The following is a 24524-nucleotide window of genomic DNA, read 5'->3' on the forward strand; positions in this document are numbered from 1 at the left end:
CTTTAATATATAAAATGTTTTATAGACAATATTTCTTTTGCTTCTTTCTCTCACAAAGCCTAGATTATGGTTAATATCTCATGACACTAGAAGTAATACTATAACAGATATTAAAGCATTTTTTCCAGCCACTTATTCTATAAAATATTAATTGCAAGCCTGTGCATGTGCTTTATATATAGGAGATTAGGTAACTGAGTTCCTGCTCAGTTCTAAATCAATAAAAGATAACATGTACATCATCAATCATCATTCACTCTTCCTTTAGTACATAATAACTGCAAGGGAAAGATTTTAAAATATATATATTTAAGCACTGATGGAGATATTACAAGCAGGACTAGATGTAAGTGATACTTACCGAGGAAGGACAGGTTTTTCTCTAGAAGCAAGTCCCTCAGCAGGACTTCATGCTCATAGCCAATGGCACTGGGAAGTTTTAGTTAAGGAAGGTAACACACATAGAATTAGGAAAAGATGCTATAAGAAAAACACTAATCCCAAGTCTACACTTTTAGATGAAAAGGAAAATAAGATATAATAATGGCAACTATTTCCTGTATCTCTGAGATTTCTATATATCTCTCCTCCTCTTAATGACAATGAAGTTTTTTAATAATGTTAATATGCATTTTGGCAAATACAGATTTGTAAATAGATGTGCCTATAGTTTATCTTCTTTTGAAGAGGGAGAATCACTTTAAACACTTTTTATGCTATGTCAAAAATCTCTTAATTCAATTCAGTATACATTTCTTAAGCACTTACTAAGTGCAACAAAGAATACTAACCAGACTTTTCCCTAAGAGCTTCCAGTCTTACAGAGTTCCATAAGTCTGTGAATTCACATTTGTCACAAAGCCAACATTTAGTTTCACTTCCAATCTACTGTTGGTGATCTTCTCTGACTTGAGAAGCCAAACAATAGACTTCTTGAGAATTACATATAATATGAAAGACATCTTAGTAAAGGGATTGTCAGTCAGGATATATGTATGGAGGCTGTTCCAAGTCTTTTTTCACGTGTGTGCAAGTGTACACATAGTATACATATAAACAGATACACACAGGCACACATAAGTTTTTGCATGCTTATTATGAGGGAGGTATTCTGTTAAGTGCTTTATATATGCTATTTTATCCTTACAGTTAACATCATCCTTATTTTATAGATGTGGAAACTGAGGCTTAGAAAGAAATCTGCACAGGTCGTATGATGAATGTGTGGCAAAGCAGAGAATCAGGATAATACCTGTTCAAATCCTGTATTTATTCTTACATAGAGCTTCTTAAAAAGTATTAGAATTATGTAAAAAATAATTGATAGTCACTATATTTCTTAAATACCATTTGCTAAGCCTTTATGCTATAAACACTGTGGGGTACTATGATCTTATTTAATCTTCACAACCATCATATACCGTAAGTAGGAGTCCCATTTTTACAGCTTAAGGAAAGCAAGGTTCAGGGAGAAAGAAGGTTCTGTGGCTGGTAAATAATGAAATCGGGAATGGGGCTTGGAATTCTGGTGTACTTTCCAAAAAAATGGGATTGTGTACAGTCTGAAAGGGACTGTTATCCTATTCTGGTACTTTAATTCTGTCAAAAGAATTTGTTCATAATTATCAAATTCCCTATTGCACTGATAATGTTAACCTGGTCATATGACTCCTTGGCTTACCAGAGACTTCACTGTTGATCATGTCCTGTAAAAGTTAAGTTCAAATCAAAGAAAGCTTATATATTATTTGTAGAAAAATAAAATTCTTAGCAAATTGTCCTACCCTTTATCGACACACACAAGTATCATTTAGAATTCCAGCGATGTGGCCACTTCCGTCACCCATTTAATTAAGACCTAAGTCATCATCATTGCATTTTTCTTTCAGCTGCCCCCCCCACTTCAGTGCACATAGCTACATTTAATTTCTTAATGAAAGAAAAATAAATGAAAGACATTTTTTAAATCACAAAATTTCACACATTTGCAGAATCCATTGAAGATATCTGATGAATACCTCTCAATGATTTCTCATTACCAGGGGAATACCACATTTTAGAACTAAATTATTTACTTCTGTTCTACATAAGTGTGCTCTCACTTTTATTGTTGTAAATTATTTACATCTAAAATGTTGAATCATGAAACTGAGGTTACTGATGGTACAGAAATGAAACCCACAGCATTTTCAGCTTCCTGTGCCATTATCTCTCCTTGCTTCTCTGCTTAGGTGTCTAATAGCTGTGTCCTGAAGTCACACTTGGGAAAGTGGAGGTGGCTGGTTTCTCACACCTTGTGTGTCAGTGAATATGGCCTGTGGCAGAAAAGGTATGGGTGAGACTGCCTGTAGGAAAAAAATAGCAGACACAGAAAGAAAAAGAAAGTACCATGGCAATTTATATTATCTTTGCCACTGTGCTTTTTGGTGTCTTATTAGTAAATAGTAGATTTATTTTATTCTACTTACACAAATGTCTAGGTATAACGTTATCATAACGAAGCAAAAAAGTTTTGTACTTACTCAATTTACTAAATGTATGCTTTCTTTCCTACACAATGAGGTAATTTACTGAGAGTAAGTGATGTCAACAGTACCAAACTATCAAAACAACATACAAAGAGCATTTTCTCTCACATGGAAAACATTTTCACACTAAATAAAAATAAAATAATTCCTGTTGATCAGGAGACATCTATGCAAGTGTATTTATATTATACAAAATGGCTACTACCTCAAGGTAAACATAAAATCAGTTCTCTATAGACCTCCCAGCCTATTTTTTTTCGCATGGTAAAAGCAATCACCAATTTTAAATTTTGGAAAAAATAAACTTCTTGTTTCTGTTTTGCTTGATATAAACATATATAAAACAGAAGGTCTAGAAAATAAAGCTTGTAAAAACTAATTTTACCGGCAATAGGCACAATAATGGAACTGAAAAATTATAATCTAGTCTGTGAATGCAATTTATAGACATACATCATTACCTTTATCAATTGAAATCATGTACTACATTAAATTCTACACTGCAAAAAAAGGAAAGTGAATGATGGCAAAAATGTAAGGAAAATACTCCAAACAGAATTTATAATGCTCCATAAGCAGAAACACTTAGACTTTGTCTATAATAATACCTATTATTGATGTATGGCAGTGACCATGGGGCAAAACTTGTAAATAACCTCACAAGCCATTTTCTTTGCCAGCGATACAGCAATCTGGTTTCCCGTAAGCATCTCAACTATTACTGAAAAATAGCCTCCTGGCATTTACAAAGCAGTTGACTTCATACTTTAGTCCATGCATATGTAATTAGATAGTTATATTTAAAATCAATATGCAATCCTTCAAAAGACATTATGCTTTTAAAACCTTAACTTTCAATTGATTTTTAACTATTTTATGTGCTTGAAATTAACATGTAATTCCGCTCCAGATACTCAGAGATAGTGTTAGTTGTTATATGAATGTGGTAAACTTTATTGCTGTAGCAACTTGAGGTTGGCATTCCTACACATTCTAACACTAGCATTAATTTTACACTGAAAATACTATATTTTTATTTTGGTCTAATAAAAAGGTAAGCTTATGATAATACTGCACTTTTATTAAGCTAGATCGGAGGGAGGGAACAGACATGGAGGATAAACATATCAAGGGCTAGATATATAGATAGATAATAAATATTCTTATAAGAGGACTCTGTTGAAAGATTATTTTTAAAGGTTAACCTTTATTAAAAAAATGAGTATTTTTTTAACAAAAATTTTACTGACTGTAAGCCTTTATGAAAAAAGGTGGAATACAAACACAAGTGTGTGTGCACACACACTGGACTAGCAAAGGCTTCCAGAAAGGGCCTCCTGACTGGTCACCAAGTCAAATCTAGTCACAGGGCTGCCCACACAAACAAAACTATACGAGAAAGCATGTTCTATAGTAAGAAATATAAGATTAAGGACTCAGATAGATACAATTTTCATCTAAAGAATGACTAATTACTTAACTCTTCAAATAGCATTTTTAGTCAAGGGTTATATCAAATTCTTAGTGTTGCCCCAACACTACTAAATGTATTGATGAATAATGCCCTATGGCATGAAGTCATTACTGTCCATTCAAATCCTGTTTTAAGTAAGCATTAACTCTTTAATAATCTCAAAGACTTTAATGAATGACTGAACAACATGTTTTCATAGCTTTAAATTCAGTCCAGGGAGAAAAATTAGCATGGTTTCTCTAAAAAATGTTTATTAAGGATCCAAATGATAGTATAGACTCTAATCTGCAGTTAAGCAATAAGAGTCTACTGCCCTGTAAAATGTGATGGTCTCTGGCGACATTTTAATCATATCATCCTTTAACTTCAGGCAAAATTTATTCTAGCAAACTCAACAGAATTTGGCTTATATTAAATAGAAATTTGTTATATTTTTTAAAATGTTCACTGGAATGGTTAGATACGTTCCTAGACAGTATGTTACCTGCCCAATGACTCTGTACCTTTAAACTCATTGAAAACCAAGCAGTTTGAAATAAGTATGTGAATGTGCAGCTGCTGACCTGACATCTTCCCCTGGCCTCTCTGGTTTTTCTGAAGCTGTAGAAAAGAATGGTCTGCAGTGACCCTCCAGTTGATTGAATGTAAAATAGAAGTGTTTTGTGAAGCAGAACTTTATGTCAGGTTAAAGCTAGACACATCTCCTCCACTGGGTCTAAGCTCATCAATTGTGCACCTAAAATTTTATGGGGAAGGATACTGTTTGATGCAGTCCACCAGCGGTCCATAACAGCAGTCGTTCACAATGCACTGCAGACAAACAAGAGAAGCAGTCTGGGGTGGGGCGACTATGAAAACTGTTACAATTAAACAGTATCCTAAAGATTTTTTCTCAAAAAGAATTTTTTAAAAATGCTAACAAAAGGCTGTTCAGATTTAATCACAGAAAACTAAAATTGCATGCTTTTTATTCACTATAAAAGCAAGCTATTAAAAAGTGAAACGCTCTTCTCGCAAATATTGCATTGCCATTTATGGTGCACTCTGACCTCAGTGATAGTTTATGATGACAGTAATTAAATGAGGTTTAAAATCCTTTACTCTGCTAGGCAGATAACAGCATTGTCACTGAAAATAGACAGCTGTGATTAATACCTGATAGACCTGATTTGCTAGAACTCCATCTGGAATCTGAGAAGGGTCCCGTAGCATACTATTTATAACAGACTTGGAGGCTGTAGGAAAAAAAGAGACGAATTGTTAGCAGACAGTCAACATACTTTTAATGCAACATGAGAAGTGACATATACCTACATATACAAAAATCATAAAAAGGAAAACACTACTAATAGTAATCGCTTCCTTTTTATAAATCTATGAAAAGCTTTCAATTAGAACATTTTGCAAAGTTTATAATAATACTACATTGCCAGATTTGAAGATAATTTTTCCAAGGTATATTAACAAGTACAGGCCTAAAGCATATGTCTCTTTGCAGATGAATTAGCTTTGAAAAGGCCCACTTGGGGAAAAAAACACAACAAACACTATCAGAAAAGAAAATATTTACCTTTTGCAGGTAAGTATTTTATAGCCAAGCATGTGTACATAGAAAGCTTAGTGAAGGCGGGTCAGATTCAAACACTTCAATGATGTCAATAAAGGTAACTTTCAGCCAAGAGCGCGTCTCTGAATTCTACTTTCAGCCAAGAGCGCGTCTCTGAATTCTAAACCTTTCTAAAATTATTCTCACGCACTGCCATAAAATGTTTTGTCCATTTCACAGGTGAGATAAGTAGGCAAAATGACTGAAAATTGAGAGAATCTTAAATAAGTAAAAAATATATATGTAATATATGTTTACATACAAATTTTTGTTCTAAAATATGTCTCATTACAACCAATTGTAAATTAAGATGACCTTGTCCTAAGGAACTGTCATAGAAACAGCAGCTATGGGAGGCATCTAATGCACAATGCTGTACCAGGTCACCTTCCTCGAAAATTGAGGCAGGAGACCCTGGCCTTGCTGTTTACTGCAGGCACATAAAAACCCAGATAGCCAGAACTCCTCTTCCTCTGCACTGGAGGAATGCTAGTCTCCAGACCAACGACTTTCAATCAGTGAGACATGGCACACCGGTGTGCCACAAGAATTTTTAAAACATGTACTACCTGACTATTTAATCAGGAGCACTGACCTCTTTTTCCTTATATTGTCAAAATAAAGAATGACAACAGCCAACACAACAAAAGCTGTCTGGTATAAATAAATCAAAATTATACCCGTTTTTTTTTGTTAGATTGGCAAAAAATGTATTTTTGGTGTGTTGCATAATTTTAGCAATGAGTTTGTGTATGCCATGAAATGCAAAAGGTTGAAAATCACTGCTCTAGACTGAAGTGAAGTCAGGTGTTGCCTAGGAATCAATTCTTTCAAGTTCTCCAGTGGAATGATTCTCAAATGTTTAGCAAAATGGCTTAACGTCTGGTCCATACTAACAGAATCTAAAATGCATAATGGATACTTATATAGTTAATAGAATAAACACAGACCACAGATTTATATCATTCAGGTTCTGAGAAGGTTTTTGGTCTTTTCTTTTTTCATATTGTTATGTTTTTTATCAAGTTCAAAACACTGACAGATAAGATAAATGTTAGTAAATATTATGGAAAGAGATAAGGAAATTACATCTTTCTCACTAAAGCATAGTCCTGAGTCCGCAAAGAAAAAAAAATAAAGTAAAATTATTTTAATTTTTCCTATTTTTAGTCACATAATTGCATGCTAACAGAAACATTTACGTACTTAATAGCCATTTGTAAACATGTTTGCACTGCAAGTGGAGAGGCCATATTTGGAATCCCAAATGAGCATCACCACTAGAGGAAGCCTATCCAGCCCTATTTATCCAACCAGCTCTGCAACGTGGACAACTCAGGAAACCTTTCAAGTTCAGTGTCTTAATCTGTAGAAAGTGGTAATATTATCCAAGCTTACTACCTTAAAGGTTTCTTATATGATTCTTTAAATACCTTCAACAGCAATTTTGTTTTTATCTTGTTAATATTTAAGTAATATTAAGAATCAAATCAGACCTGTGGTGGCGCAGTAGATAAAGCATCAACCTGGAATACTGAGGTCATGGTTCAAAACCCTGGGTTTGCCTGGTCAAGGCACATACAAGAAACAGCTACTATGATTTGATGCTTCCTTCTTACTCCCTTTTTCTCTCTCTCTAAAATAAAAAAATATAATCTTAAAATAAAAACAAAAGTCTGACCAGTGGTGGCACAGTGGACAGAACACTGAACTGGGAAGCTGAGGTCCCAGGTTTGAAACCCTGAGGTCATTGGCTTGAGGGTGGGCTCACCAACTTGAGCATGGGGTCACCAGCTTGAGCATAGAATAACCAACAGGATTCCATGGTTGCTGGCTTGAGCCCAAAGGTTGTTGGCTTGAAGCCCAAGGTCGCTAGCTTGAGCCCAAGGTCGCCAGCTTGAGCAAGGATCCTGGCTTGGCTGGAACTCCCCTTTCCCCCATCAAGGCACTAAGAGAATCAGTCAATGAACAACTAAAGTGACGCAACTATGAGTTGATGCTTCTCATCTTTCTCCCTTCCTGTCTCTCTCTCTCTCTCACACACACACACACAAAAGAGAGAGAGAAAGAGAGAGAGAACCAAACCAGGTTTAGGCATTTACTTCACAGACACTTAAGTTGGATTCAATTCTTTCTGAAGGAATTATCATGGATAAGTGGTACAAACACTGGGATATGAAAGAGCAAATTGTATTATTATAAAAGTATAGATTATTGCAACAATAGTGTTCAATATATAGTAATGCACCTGGTAAACTCACTTAGTTTTCCTAACTAAATTCTAAGGCCTGGCCAGTTGAGGGGACTAGGGCAATGCTTATGAATTTGGTCACCTCCTCTGAGGGGACCTACTCTCTCTGGTTTGCTACTAGGTCACCAGATAGTTAAGATTACCCATGATGCCCCAGTGTCTCAAGGAAACAATAGCACCTCTGTACCTGTACCTATATCAGGTTATTGCTTAGACATTACATTGCTGACTCCCATATCTGTGTGAAGAAAAACTATAATTTATAAATAGCCAGACAGCATAAATCAAAGTGTTATATTATGGAAAATTACAGACTTCATAACCAACTATACGCAAACTTGTGGCTAAAATCATTGAACAAAGGCTCTTGTTTAAAAAGAAGAGGAACAGTACTCTAGGACATAAGAAAATTAGGTCATTTATTTTATGAGGGAAGAGAGGGAAATATCAAAGAAAAAAAGAAACTGATTACATAAGTTTCCTCACAATATACTCTAGAATAGTGTGCTTATCAGAATTAAGAATCATAGCCAACAAACTTTTTAAAAAGTAGTCTGAATGTGTTGAATGGAACACTATTCAAATCAAAGGAAGCTTGTGAGAGGAAGTCATTTTAAATTGAATAGCAAAAACTATATATTGAGTCTACATTTGTGCAAAAGTAAGCCTGCATCTCAGATGAAGCCAGAGAGTACAAGCTTACTTTTACACACATATTCTGAAGCTCTGGAACTGCCAAAGGAATGAACAATGAATGATATCAACCAGATAAGAAAAGGCAATTGGACAATCCTGGGAAGGCTGGGGATAAGAGGCCTCAAGGAAGCCTGTGCCTTTGCTGTAAGCTGTCCCTACACCAGTTACTATCTCTGCCCAATTTTCACCCATCTTTTTTGACCATTCATGGACGGGAGTATAATTCTCTCTAACCTCTGCCAGAGTTATTCATTCTGTTAATTTCATAGTTTACCGAGCACGTACAGAACAGGAATGCAAGAGTCACTTGGAGCTAGATGCACAAGAACAGGAGAGAGCTGGTACCTGTAAGACCTACAGAGGAGAGGCAGCAGGCAATGCTCAGATCAAGGTATAATGCCTAAATAAAAATTATGATCTTCTTACAGTGAAATAGTGCTAATGAGAAGAAGTCAGAGCCTAATATAATAAACATCCACCCACCCAACACTCCAATTTAATTTCTGGACCTGCAATTAAATTAACTTTAAATAATCTAATATTAATTTGTGTAAACTTTTTAAATGTATCAGTCTTGCTAGAGGTTGGTTTACTACTATGTTCAATAAACCAAATTTTGGTTTCATTGATTCTACTGTTTAAACATCTTCAAATTTCATTTAGTTGATCTTTTCGTGATCAGTATTTATTGCTTTCTACACTGAATTTGCTACATTATTCTTTTGGCTACTTTGCTATTCTTAGTAAATAAATTTTCAATCATTTATTTTAACGTACACTTTTTAAGGCTATAATTCTTCCTGTAAATTCTGCTTTAGCTACATGTCACAATTTTTGTTTTTGTGTATTTATTTATTTATTTATTGTATTTTTCTGAAGTGAGAAGCAGGGAGGCAGAGAGACAGAGTCCCACATGCACCCAACAGGGATCAACCCAGCATGCCCCCTGGCCCACCAGGGGGTGATGCTCTGCCCATCTGGGCTGTTGCTCTGTTGCAATCAGAGCCATTCTACTGCCTGAGGTGGAGGCCATGGAGCCATCCTCAGTGCCCGGGCCAACTTTGCTCCAATGGAGCCTGGGCGGCAGGAGGGGAAGAGACAGAGAGAAAAGAGAGGGGGAAGGGTGGAGAAGCAAATGGGCACTTCTCCTGTGTGCTCTGGCCAGGAATCAAATCTGAGACTTCCACACGCTGGGCTGATGCTCTACCACTGAGCCAACTGGCCATTGCCTTGTTTTTATTTATAAATATTTTATAGTTTCCATAATTTCATCTTTGATCTATAAATTATTTAAAAACTTATTTCAACTTTTCATATTTCTAATGTGATTACAATATGGTTAAAGTATGTAATGTTTATTATATTAATTTAGGGGTATTTGGCTTCATGTTTTTATATGCAATCAATTCTTACAAATGTTTTGTTTTATAAAATACTCCTCTTTTTTAGGTACAGGGTTCAGGTATGTCAAGTAGGTCAAGATTTTTAAATTTATTATTCAAATCTATATTTGTATCCACTTATCCAATTAAGTATGAAATAATCATCTACCATTATTATAGATTTGTCAATTTTTCCTTATAATCTTGCCACTATTTGCCTCCTATGTTAAGGGCAATATTGTTGGGTGTATGAATTGTTTTACATACACTTATTAGAAATTAGGCCTTTTGGCATTAAGTTATGGCCTTTTCTACCTCTTTTTTTGGTCTTAAATGTTATCTCTAGGTAATACTGCTATGCTATTTTTCTTTTGGATAGTATATGCCTGATATATATGGTGTTTCACTTCTTTACTTCAAATTTTATTGTGACATTAAGCCATAGGTATGGTTCTTATAAATAGTATTTAGGTAAATTTTCTAAAATCAAATCGAAAAACTCTCTGCTTTTCAAAAAAGTGAGTTTAATCTACTTGTAACAGACACATTTGGACTTATTTCTACCCTCTTATTTTCTATGTTCTGCTAACCATTCTCTTCCCTTCTCTCTTTCCCCTTTACTATTTTCAAGTTGTTCTTCATTCCCCTTTCTCTTTATATTCACTTGGAAATAATACAGTTTACATCTACTTCTTTAGTAGCCCCTCCAAAAAAATTTCTAAATAATATCTAATTATATCTCCTCTGTAATTCTGAGTATAAGGAATTCAGAATATACTCACTCCAATCAGGAAGACCCCTCCCCGAACAGTCTATATGCTATTGTATCTATTATTTTTGTCCAACCCACTTGTCCCAGATACAATTTCCCAGTTAATCTTGTGATGGTTAATTTTATGTCAACTTGAGTGGGCCACAGGATGCCTAGACATTTGGTCAAACTTTACTCCAGGTGTGCCTATAAGAGTGTTTCTGGGTGAAATTAACAGTTGAAATAATGATTGACCAAAGCACATAGATATCCCTAATGTGGGGGAACATTTTCTAATGAGTTAAAGCCTGATTAGGACAAAAAGACTGAATAGAAAACAATTCTTTCTGCCTAATGGCATTCAAGCTGGGATGACTGATATTTTCCTGCCTTTAAACTCAAACTGATATTTTGGCTCCTCCTGGCCCTCAAACCTGCAGGCCTTTGGACTGAACCTACACCATTGACTTTCCTGGGTCTCCAGTTTGCCAACTGTAAACCTTAGGAATATCAGGCTCCATAATCATGGAAGGAAATTTCTTATAATCTCTCTCTCTCTCTCTCTCTCTCCACACACACACACACACACACACACACACACACACACACACACACACACACCATGGTTCTATTTCTCTGGAGAACTTTGAATAATAGTTTCTTTCTACTTTTTAAAACATTCAATGCTTATTTAAATTTATCAGCATGTTCACCTGTTCACCAATTTCCTTTTTTAGTATTGCTTTTTGAATTCCACATTTAGATTCAAGATTTAAAAACAGGATATTGCTAATGACACAACTCATTTATGAGTTAATGAGCTGGAGTTACTGAGTAGTAAAATCTCTTAGTCTTGTCTTGTCTGAAAATATCTTTACTTTATTCTCACTCTTGAATGATAATATAGCTGGGTACAGAATTATGGACTAACAGTCATTTTACTTCAACCCTTTGAAGATATGATTCCACTGTCTCTTGACATCTGTTATTGATAAGAACTCTACTGTCAGTATAACAGTAATCCCTATACAAGTAATTTGTCTCTTTTATCTCTGGTTGCTTTTAGATTTTACTTTGATATTCAATAGTATCATCACTGTGCACCTAAATATGGCTCTTTTTATCTGATCTGTTTAAAATTTGCTATGTTTCATAAACCTAATGATAAATGACTTAAACAAATTTTAAAAAATTTTGAGCCCTTATACCATTGGCCTCTACTCTGTCCTTCTGAAAGTCTTATATGAGATATCCATTAGAAGGTCTTATTCTATCCCCTATGTCTCTTACTCCTATAAAATGTTTATATTTCCCTTTCTTCATCTCTTGTTTTATACTAGAATTCATTAATTTTTGTTATGATGTAATTTTTCTAATCTAATACTTTACTCATTTAATAAGCTTCAAAGACAATTATTTCATTTCTAATATTTTCCCCAGAACTACCTGCTCTTTTTTGCACGCTATTTTCTATTTTAATTTATCCAGTTATAGTTTTATTTATTCATTTTGCTTATATATTGTTATTTTATATATTTACTTCAGTGTTTATAAATATCATCTATAGGTTTGATTTACAGTATCCTCATTTTCTCATCTCAAGTCCATGGTATCTATCTATCTATCTATCTATCTATCTATCTAATCTATTTCTCAATCTTCCTTATGATAGTGGTTTCCTTAGTTTAATTTGTAAATTTTTACTGGGAGGTAATTTTCAGCAAGAATCGTTTGACTTGAATTTTCGAAATAACCATGACACAATAGTTTCATGTTTACTATTGCAGGACCATTTTTATTATTAGTTTATTAGCTTGGACATCTTACGGTAAACAAGAGTGTAAAATTCGACCCAAACACACAAATGCTGCTCACCTTTTTCTAATTTCTCTCTACACTACATAATTCAAGGCTATATATATATAGTAAGCAAGCTTTCTTGCCATTTTCTTCCAGGCAAGTAGAATTTTTCTAGTCCTATTCCCTTCCCTTCCCTTCCCTTCCCTTCCCTTCCCTTCCCTTCCCTTCCCTTCCCTTCCCTTCCCTTCCCCTTCCTTCCTTCCTTCCTTCCTCCCTCCCTCCCTCCCTCCCTCCCTCCCTTCCTTCCTTCCTTCCTTCCTTCCTTCCTTCCTTTTAGCAAGAGAGAAAGACAGAAAGAGGTTGGGGGCAGACAGAAACAGACAGACAGGGAAAGAGATGAGAAGCATCAACTAATAGTTGTGGCTCCTTAGTTGTTCATTGATTGCTTTTTCATATGTGACTTGACTGGGGGACTCCTGCCAAGCCAGTGACACCTTGCTTAAGCCAGAGACCTTGGGCTCAAGCCAGGGAACTTTGGACTCAAACCAATGACCATGAGGTCATGCCTATGATCCACACTAAAGCTGGTGAGCTTGCACTCAAGCTAGTGAGCCCACACTCAAGCCAGATAAGCTTTCACTCAAGCCAGATAACCTCGATGTTTTGAACCTGGAACCTCAGCATTCCAGGCTGACACTCTATCCACTGTACCATGCCTACTCAGGCTCCAAGTCCTATTTCTATAGTTAGGGCTATATAATATATGGAGGTTCAATTCTAACTCCTGGTTGTAAATCTTTCCCTTGGGTGAGATAAAAATTGGAACCCCAGAACCTCATGTCTACACTTAAAGCTGAAAATTCCTATGGGCTTACACAGTGTGAGCCCCAGTTTATCATTCTGAATATAACATATTTTCTTTTCACTCCTTTCACCTAGAAATTAAATTTCTAATGTTTGAATTTGGTTTTGTATTTTAAAAGACTTTTCCTTTTGTGGTTTATTTTGTCTATCATGTCTATGTGTTTGTTATAGAAATATGGCCCACCAAGAAAAGCTCATTCTGTTATGTTGCTGAAATTTTTAGAAACCCTGCAGAAGAAATTCAAGGCAATGCTCATTTATTTTTAATGTTTGTTAACTGTTAACATTTTAAGTTAAATTTATATAACTATATAAAGGAAAGGTCCTTCCAAGAAGTTGGAGCCCCAAACAACAGAGAGAAGAGTAGGTGCCAGGGATGCCGACAGGTGGGGAGTGAAATAACCTAAGTCACCTCTAAAGACCACTCTGCTGCATAATGTCCGGCATGGCATGACAGTGGGAAAATGATCACTGGTGGCTAGAAAATAAATTGTTACCTCAACCCCTCCACAGGCTGATATCATGGCATAGGCCAGAGCTCAGCATCAAGCTTGGGAAATAAGAAAACTTGTTTTTGTGAGTTTGATAATCAGTTCCATTGGATTCTCAAATATAAAGCCTTATTTCTTTAGCAGAAAACGGTTTCGAACAACAATTTCTTAATATGCTCATTATCTAGCAATTTGGGCTGTGCTCTTTGAATAGCACCAACAGGAGTGGATTATCTGTGTGCTGGAGGATTCACTTCCATGATGCTTCACTCCTATGTCTAGCAAATATGAACTTGCTGCAACCTCAGGTGAAACAGTTAGTGAAGGGCCTTGGTTCCCTGTCTAAAGTTGGCTTGGACTTTCCCTTAAAAGAGTGGGTAGGTTCTACAAGCTGTATCCCAAGAGGACCAGAAGAAGCATATGGCTTCTCATGATCCAGCCTCAGATGTCATAAAACAAGAACACAATTTTTATTTATACTTTTCTCAGAAGAGACAAAAAAGAAGATACACACAGACTAAAAGTAAAGGGATGAAAAGATATTTTAGGCAAATGGAAAGGGAAAAAAGCTCTAGTAGCAATACTTATATCTGACAAAACAGACTTTAAATGCAGGCTATAGTAAGAGATACAAAAGAACACTACATAATGATAATGGAAGCAATCCAACAAGAGGATATATGGTAACCCTTGTAAACATTTATGCAACGGACATAGGAACACCTATGTCCGTTGAGAAAGCAAACCTTGATGAACATAAAGTGAGAGATTAACAGTAATATAGCCAGGTAGAATGTTTGAACACCCCATTGACATCGATGAATATAACCTCTAGGCAGAAAATCTACAAGGAAACAGCAACCTTAAATAACTCACTAGATCGAATGAATTTAATTAATATCTTCAGAGCATTTCACCTCAAAGCAGCAAAATATATATTTTATTCTAATGCATATGGACACTTTCTAGGATATACCACCTGTTAAAACACAAAACAAGTTTCGATAAATTTTGGAAGACTGAAATTATATCAAGCATCTTTTCTGACCATACTAGTATGAAACTAGAAATCAATCACAAAAAAAATCTGAAAAACACACAAAGATATGGAGGTTAAATAACATGTTACTAAAGAATGAATGGGTTAACAATAAGATCAAGGAAGAAAACAAAAGATACCTTGAAACAAATGAAAATGAGAACACAATAACCCCAAATCTGTAAGATACAGCAAAAACAATCCTGAGAGGAAAATTCATAGCATTACAGGCCTATCTCAGAAAACAAGAAAAATCTCATATATATAACTTAACTTTACACTTAAAGAAACTTGACAAAGAACAATAAACAAAGCCCAAAAATAATGATGACTAGAGTAGAAATAAATGACATAGAATCTAAAAGAAATATAAAAAAGATCAATGAAACCAAGAGCTGGTTCTTTGAAACTATAAACAAGATAGACAAACCTTTAACCAGATTCATCAAAAAGAAAGAGAGAGAGAGAGAGAGAGAGAGAGAGAGAGAGAGAGAAGGATCCAAATAAATAAAATCAGAAATAAAAGAGAAGCAACAACTGACACCAAAGAAATATAAAGGATTGTAAGAAAATATGAGAAACAACTGGATGCCAACAAATTGGACAATCTGAATAAAATGGATAAATTCCTAGAATCATACAATCTTCCAAAACTAAATTAAAAAGAATCATAGAATCTGAATAGACAGATTACAACTAGAGAAATTGAAGCAGTAATAAAAAAAAAAACTCCCAATAAACAAAAGTCTTCATAGGTGAATTTTAATAAACATTCAAAGGACTAACACCTATCCTTCTCAAACTATTCTAAAAAACTCAAGAAGAATAAATATTCCCAAGCTCATTTTATGAGGCCAGAATTAACCTAATTTCAAAACCGGGTACAGACACTACAAAAAAATGAAAATTATAGGCAAGTATCCCTGATGAACATGAATACTAAAATTCTCAATATAATATTAGCTAACTGGATCCAGCTGTACATTAAAAAGATCATACACCATGATCAAGTGAGATTTATTCCAGGGATGCAAGGTTGATAAAATATCTGCAAATCAATAAATGTGATACAACACATAAATAAATTGAAGGATAAAAACCATATAATATTCATAGATGCAAAAAAAGCATTTGACACAATCCTGCACCCACTTTTGATAAAAAACTCTGAGCAAAGTGGGAATAGAGTGAACATACCTCAAGATAATAAAGGTAATATATAACAACCCCACAGCCAACATCATACTATATGGGCAAAACCACAAACCTTTTCCTTAAGATTGGGAGCAAGATAGGGATGTCTGCTTTCACTACTCTTATTCAACATAGTACTGGAAGTCCTAGCCACAGCAATTAGACAAGAAGAAATAAAAGGCATCCAAATTAAAAAGAAGTAAAACTGTCATTATTTGCAAATGGCATAATACTGTTTATAAAAAACACTAAAGGCCTGACCTATGGTGGTGCAGTGAATAAAACATCAACCTGGAACACTGAGGTCACCAGTTCGAAACTCTGGGCTTGCTTGGTCAAGGTACATGGGAGCTGATGCTTCCTGCTCCTCCCTCTTTCTCTCTGTCTCTCACTCTAAAATGAATAAAGTCTTAAAATTTTTTTTTAAAAAAGAGAGAACACTAAAAATTCTACCAAACTACTACTAGAACTGATAAATGATTTCAGTAAAATAGCAGGAACAAGGTATATATCCAGAAATCAGTTGCATTTTTATACACCAATAATGAACAATCAGAAAGAGAAACTAGGAAAACAATCTCATTTATAATTGCAACCCAAAATATACAATACCTAGGAATAAATTTAAACAAGGATGTAAAAAACATTTATTCAGAAAATTATAACACACTGAAGAAAGAAACTGAAGAAGATACAAAGTGGAATCATATGCTGTGTACATGAATAGGAAGAATTAACATAATTAAAATGTCCATATTACCAAAAGCAATTTAGAGATTCAAGTCAATTCCTATTAAGATACCAATGTCATATTTCACAGACCTAGAACAAATATTCCACAAATTTATATGGAGCTACAAAAGGCCCTGCGTAGCCACAGAAATCTTGAGAAAGAAGAACAAAGTTGGAGGAATCATGCTACTGAATATCAAATTATATTACAGGGTCACAGTAATCAAAACAGCATGGCACTGGCATAAAGATAGGCATACAGAGCAATGAAACAGAATAGAGAGCTCAGAAATAAACCCTCACCTTTATGGTCAATTAATATTTGGCAAAGTAGGCAAGAATACTATTAGGTAAAGACAGTCTATTCAATAAATGATGTCAAAATTGAACAGATAAGTGCAAAAAAATAAAACTAGATGACCTTTTTTATACCATATATAAGAACAAACTCATAATGGATTAAAGACTTAAATGTAAGACTCAAAATCCTAAAAATCCTAAAAGAAAACATACACAATAAAATCTTGGACATTTCTCATAGCAGTATTTTTTCTGATATATTGCCTTGGGGAAGGGAAATGAGAGAAAAGATAAACGAATAGGACTACATCAAACTAAAACATTATTGCACAGCAAAGAAAACCATCAACAAAATGAAAAGACAACCAACTGAATGGGAGGGCATATTTGTTAGTGATACACCTGATAAAGGAATAACATTCAAAATTTATAAGAAACTTAAACAAATCAACTTCAAAAAAAACAAAAGAATCCAATTTAAAAATGGGCAAAAAACCTGAATAGACACTTCCCCAAAGAGGACATACTAATGCCCAATAGACATATGAAAAGATGTTCAACATCACTAATCATCAGAGAAATGAAAATTAAAACCACAATGAGATATCACCTCACACTTGGCAAAATGGGTAATATCAATAAATCCACAAACAGTAAGTGTTGACAAGGATGTGGAGAAAAGGGATCCTCAGGCACTGTTGGTGAGAATGCAGACTGGTGTAGCCATAGTGGGAAGCACTATGAAATTACCTCAAAAACCTTAAAATGGAGCTGCTTTAACATTCAGCAATTCCACTTCTGGAAATTTATTGGAAGAAACCCAAAACACTAATTCAAAAGAATTTGTGCTCTTATGTTCAATGCAGCATTATTTATAATAGCCAAGATTTGGAAGCAGCTCAAGTACCCATAAGTAGATTAGTGGATAAAAAAGCTGTGGTACATTTACACAGTGGAATACTACTCAGTCATATAAAAAGAAGGAAATCTTACCCTTTATGACAGTGTAGAGGAACCTAGAGTGCATTATGCTGAGTGAAATAAGCCAGGAAGAGAAAGACAAGTACCATATGATTTTTACTCAAATGTGGAATCTAATGAACAAAATAAACTAACAAAATAGAAACAGATTCATAGACACAGAGAACAGACTGACAGCTGTTGGCAGGGTGGGTTGGAGAGCTAGGTGAAAAGTAAAGGTATTAAGCAAACAAAAATATTCATAGACACACACAAAAGTATGGTGATTACCAGAGGGAAGGGGAAGTGGGGGAGGTAGAAGACCGTAAAGTGGGGATACATGATAATGGAGGGAGACTTGACCTGGGTGATAAACACAGAACACAATATACAGATGATGTGTTATAGAATTGTACACCTGAAACCTACATGATTTTATTAACCAATCTCACCCCAATAAATTCAAAAAAGAGAAAGAAAGAAGAAAAAACATACTTTCTAAAGGCAAGGTGATCTCAGGAAGCTATGCAGTATCATACTTCAAAATGCAATGTAGTTATGGAGCACAGCTTAGTATTACATAGACTTGGTTTGAGAACTGGCTGCTCCATCTACTAGTTATGTTTTCTTTTTTTTTTTCTTTTTGTTTTTGTATTTTTCTGAAGCTGGAAACGGGGAGAGACAGACAGACTCCCGCATGCGCCCGAGCGGGATCCACCCGGCACGCCCACCAGGGGCAACGCTCTGCCCACCAGGGGCGACGCTCTGCCCCTCCGGGGCGTCGCTCTGCCGCAACCAGAGCCACTCTAGTGCCTGGGCAGAGGCCAAGGAGCCATCCCCAGCGCCCGGGCCATCTTTGCTCCAATGGAGCCTTGGCTGCGGGAGGGGAAGAGAGAGACAGAGAGGAAGGAGGGGGTGGGGGGTGAAGAAGCAAACGGGCGCTTCTCCTATGTGACCTGGCCCGGAATCGAACCCAGGTCCCCCGCACACCAGGCCGACACTCTACCGCTGAGCCAACCGGCCAGGGTTAGTTATGTTTTCTTAAGAAATTAATTAATGCCAGTGGCCCTCAGTTCCCCAGTTGTAAAAGACCATACCATTGTCACTTAATTTGCAAGGTTCTTATGATGAAATATTATAGTACAGAAAAAGCACTTAACATGCCATTTCAGACTTGGGCTATTACAGTTGTTATACTGTTGCTTTGGCTGGCGTTAGATCATGGTATGGGCGGATTTCTGTCTTCTAATACTGCATTATCAATAAGTAGATCATTCATTACTCTCTATTGTCAAGAATATAAAAAACCAGTTGTACAAGATGTTTATAAAGTCAAGGGCCTGCTCTTACCAAGTATATGTTGCCACAGCCTTTGAGAGACAGCCAGAAGAGGATCTGTTCAACAGACAGAATTTGGTAATGCCAGATTATTCTTTCTTATACCTCTTCCTTGCCCCACCTCTTCTTGACACTAAGTTTTCAATCCATAATCAGAACTGTTCTCTTGAAGAAAACTGGTGGAAGTCCTTTACACTTCTGTGTATTATCACTAAGTGTTACCACACTGTGTGTGTGTGTGTGTGTGTGGGGGGGGTATTTTAAGTTTTCCCTATAACAAAGAAAAGGACTTTCTACCTTCCAGCTATGGGCATTTCATGCATCAGCAATCAAGCAAGTGAAGACTTTCCCCCAAATCACTGGCATCCCACCCATTTTAATAACTCTTCCTTTCCTAACATAAGGTCATATAAGTGGCCAGGTACCAATGAAAGGAACTAAGGCAAATAAGCAGGTGAGCCATCTCCTGCCCACTAAAAAGAGTGCCTTTTAACTAGGTTATACCTGAATCAAAATAAAGACAAGACCATATACATTTGGGACACCTGATTCAAGGTCACAAATAGGTTTAAGCATGATGGATGATCCAGCATAGGCCTGAATGTATATTTGGTCACAGCAGTTAGCAGAAAAGAAAGGATGAAGTGAGGGAAGGACAATTCAGGGGGGATGAAGATAAGACAGGCCATAGGGCCATACTGAAGAAAAATTCATGTGCAGACAGATGGAGGGTATTGGAACCTACTTCTCCCGCCACTGAAGTAAGAACAACTCCTGCAGTTGAACAGCTGGGTGGGGAAGGCAGCTGCTGTTGGCAGCACTCCCAAAGTACACTTGGAGGTCTGCCTTCTCACGTGGTTGCTCCAGAGGCTGAGCTCCTGGATAGCAAAGCCTAAAAATTCCAGCTAAAATTTAATCTTTTCTTTAAATGCTGCTTTAAGGCCTTTGGACATCAAGGTCATGAACATCCCAAGTTACACATCCCCAGGGGTTGACCTGTTAGAGAGTTCTCTGGAAAACTTAATATCACCAGTGCCCACAAGAGCCTACTTACTTACTCTTGCACAGTTGGAACTATTCCTCAAGAATGCCAGGTAGCCCACTAGCTCACCAATTGCCCATGAGTGATCTCTGAAGCAGTCTGATCCCATGTGACCATATGAACAAGAGACAACTTTTAATATTAGGGGAATCTTATACAGACAAAGTAAATTCTGCTAACTAGCACATATTCGTGTAAGAAATATCTTGAACTGGAGTCATCCAACTAAAAAGTATATGTCAGGGCAATGGACTCTCCAAAGCATGAGTATTCACACTGATCAGATTCTTGTCTCAGGCAATTGACAGTTCTAGAATCACTAAACACCATCAGTGCTAATTCAACAAACATTTGACAAATATATATTTTAAAATTTTCCACTGATTTGAGAAAGAGAGAGAGCAGCATCAACTCACCCTTCCACTTAGTTGTGTCCTCATTGATTTCCTCTTGTACGTGGTCTAACCCTTGTACAGGATCTAACCCATGACCTAGGGTGCTCTGGTTGACGCTTTATCCACCGAGCCACTCAGTCAGGGCCCATTTTTTAGATATTTATTAAGCACCTGACTGATGCCAGAAATATACTTAATTCCATCTCTCCCACTCACCCACTCTCAACTCCATCCTATAAACCTAGAATGTTCTTTTGGCTCAGACCAAAACTTCAAAGCCCAGTTTAATTCTCACTTCTCCAATAAATTTTCCCCTTATATTTCAAATGCATATTGTGGAGTGGAGTGAAGTCAGTCTGTCTACTAATCATTTGGCACTTGATTAAATATTAGCATAAATATTTCACTGTTATCACCTCAAAGTTGCTCTGTGCTAAATAGCCACTCAATAAACTATTGAATGAATTATTAATGAACTACTCAAATCCAAGCTTTGCCTCCCTTTAAAAGAGTAAAAGAGCCTGACCTGTGGTGGCGCAGTGGATAAAGCGTCGACCTGGAAATGCTGAGGTCGCCAGTTCGAAACCCTGGGCTTGCCTGGTCAAAGCACATATGGGAGTTGATGCTTCCTGCTCCTCCCCCCTTCTCTCTCTCTCTCTCCTCTCTCTCCCTCTCTGTCTCTCTCTCCTCTCTAAAAATAAATAAATTAAATTAATTAATTAATTAATTAATTTTAAAAAAGTAAAAAAATATATATATAATTATTGCTTCCAATACAGCAACTTTTAGGTAGTCAAATGAACTGGAATTTATTTGGGCTTTTCTCATTATTAATGAGGTTATTTTTTCTTTACTGTTTTCAGAAAATTTAGACTCAAAGGATCTAGGACACAATGAGTCTTTAAATATTGACAAACATCTAATTCCATGTCTCCTGAAGAGAAGTGTGCTTAACACTGGCATAGGCAGTGAAATGACTTTACTAGCACACAAATAATATTTTCTTTAACAGTTATGTATTATTTTAATTAGTACTTTCTATTTATGACAAGAAATTCTAATTTAATACTTAAGGAAGAATTATAAATTTCCTTTAGATATATAACTAAATACATGACACTTTAAAAAATATCAAATAACTATTGTATATTTATTAGTAGTAATATGTGGATATGGAAAAAATTGTAAATGTACCCAAATTTCTAAAATTTCAGAAATACCAGTTTAATAGTTGTATAAAGTCACTTAAACACTCAGGAGGGTAGGGTTACTCAGTCTATCCTACAACAAATTTGCATTTCTAAGAAAGGCAGCTAACACTTCCTAAGTGCTTACCACGTGTCAGGCACCATTCTAAACTCTTCACATATGTTGACTCACACATCTGTAAGGTGGCTATCCCCATCTGAGTAATGAAACACTGAGTCATGAGGAATTTAAATAATAATTTTCCCAAAGTCCCATTCCAAGTTAGCAGTGGAGCCAAGATATGAACTTAGTCAGTTGGGCTCATAATTATCAGGCTCTTCTTACCTAGCACTACTCCCACGGTATTCAAGGGTGGTCTGCAATGTTTGATATTAATGTACCAAACTTGTAAGAATTGAACTCAAGTTTTCCATTGGTATTCCCTCCTCCCGCCTAGGTCTCACTCCAATTCAAATATTAGCAGTTGAAGTTTCAAGACCCTTTACTGCTCCATATAGAGTAAATATAGGGCCAGGAAATGAAGCTGAACTCTCTTGTCTAAGCTTACTGGGGTCATCAGTATGTCAGATGACATGGAGAATTGATTGAGTCACAGGTAAAGAGAAGACTCCAGCTCAAGGTCAGGATAAAAAGATAATGGCAAGGAAGACCTACCAACACTTGCTTCAGTAGCAAGAAAACCTGGCAGAACCACCAGGGTCTTATGTTCTATAAAAAGAAAGAATCTGGACACTCTAAAAGGTGATACACAGTGGCTGCTGGTAGAACCAAGTTTGTATTATTTAGTGAGACAGGGCTAAATCTCTGTTTTGCAAGGTGATGACTGTAGGAAGCCCCTCTGATAATTCCCGTTAGTAGCCTGCTCATTTGTATCTCCTGGTTTCCATTTGTTGGCAAAGACCCATATCACATCATGGTGCCTGTCTCAGTGAATAATCACAAAGCAGTTAATTCTAAGTCATTAAAAGTGTTGTCCAGGACTGGAATGATTCGTGGAAGGGGAGAAAGTACATGAGCATGAACATGTGCACTTTTTTTTGGCAAGCCCCCCAATCTAATGGGAAAAGAATAAACTAAAATTTAGATTTCTTAATTTAGGAGAGGGAAAGATGGGGAAACAAAGATAAAATTTCAAGGTAAGTTAAACAATATGAAAAATTCATATACGTTCAGTACAACGAGAGAAGTATTTCCCGGGAACCAAGCCCATGTGACTAATTACAGCCACGGACAGCACTTCTATTCAGAATTAAGTTGTGTCTAATTCTCCTGAGAAAAATCTCAGCAACTTTCAAGGAAAACACAGCTCTTCAATTTCTGCCCATTATCCAACACACAGATCTCTTTTTCCTTTACTCTTTTAATTACCAAAAAAAGTTAAAAAAAATTCTATGTCAGACAACCTAAGCAAGGAAGGCAAAGTATAGGTCCGTCTCATTGTTAGGAAAGACAAATGCTGTAAAAATATGCTACCAGGTTAGAGTATTTTTTCAGAGATCTCAAAATTCTCTGAGTTTCTAAAAAAAATCTGTATTTTGGTCCCTCAAGCAAATGAGCTATTCATTTAAATAAACAAGTTAGTAGAGCCTTGACTAAAAATAGCTATACAATTAACAGTGTACTATATAATTAAAATCTGTATATCATTAAATGATGTGGACATTAACTTGACTATGAATTTTTTAAGTAATGAGACAGTTAAAAAATATATTTCTTCGGTTGTAATTAATCTTTCAGCAAGGCCACCGAGCACAACGGCAGCACAATACTGTGCCAAAGTGCGAGGCAGGGTTTACAGAGAGGCACGCTGTATCTCTTGGGGCTCTGGAAACCAAATGCATCGAGGCAGAAGCACAATTAGTCTCAGAAGGAAAGTTACTAGCAACATTCGTTCCGTATGTGTCACCTTTGGGTGCCCCAAACGACAGGCCAGAGCTGGAAAGCACTCCAAAGAAAGCAGAGGACATACATTTTGTACTCTTGGCAATTTTCTATGGTGGCTGTGGTCAATAGAACAAGTTAAAGAAAGGGAGGAAGAACCGAATACATTTTTAAGAACTGAAGAAATTACTTCCACAGTGTAGCGATTAAGTGTAAATTAAAAGAACCATTTAATTACATTTTTTGCTGTCTTCAGCAGAAAAGACATTTTAATAGTTGCCAATAAAAATGAATATGAACCAAAAACATCTATAAATTAAGTACCATCATGCTGGGGATAATAAAGAACACTGGCGTTTAGATTATCACACACAGCTGCGGTATCCTGAGCTTGGGGTATTTCGGTGCCCTCATGAACTTCTCTCTTCCTGTTCCTGTGTTATGAGGGGAAAAAGGGTTGATGTGAGAACAAAGTACTGTCAGCAATCTACCCTTTAAACTGCTCAGACCTGGAAGGCACACTCATTGCTTTATTTCTTTGCTCATTTTTCTCCAAGATTGGTACATCTGAAATACCTTTCTACAGATCTA

General features: G+C 36.1%; 1 protein-coding gene across 5 annotated transcripts in view; it reads right to left on the reverse strand.

The window, feature by feature from the left end:
• Positions 1 to 24524, reverse strand: part of CDIN1 (CDAN1 interacting nuclease 1) — a 237956-nt gene that overhangs the window by 125020 nt on the left and 88412 nt on the right. For all 5 annotated transcript variants that reach the window (XM_066343437.1, XM_066343434.1, XM_066343435.1 and 2 more), the window contains 3 exons: positions 5158 to 5237; positions 4763 to 4812; positions 362 to 429 (listed from right to left, as the gene is read on the reverse strand). In XM_066343437.1, the coding sequence (XP_066199534.1) occupies positions 362 to 429; positions 4763 to 4812; positions 5158 to 5237 (198 nt within the window). The remainder of the gene's footprint in view (positions 1 to 361; positions 430 to 4762; positions 4813 to 5157; positions 5238 to 24524) is intronic.

The sequence above is a fragment of the Saccopteryx leptura genome, chromosome 6 (assembly GCF_036850995.1).
Source record: "Saccopteryx leptura isolate mSacLep1 chromosome 6, mSacLep1_pri_phased_curated, whole genome shotgun sequence".
Classification (NCBI taxonomy): Eukaryota; Metazoa; Chordata; class Mammalia; order Chiroptera; family Emballonuridae; genus Saccopteryx; species Saccopteryx leptura.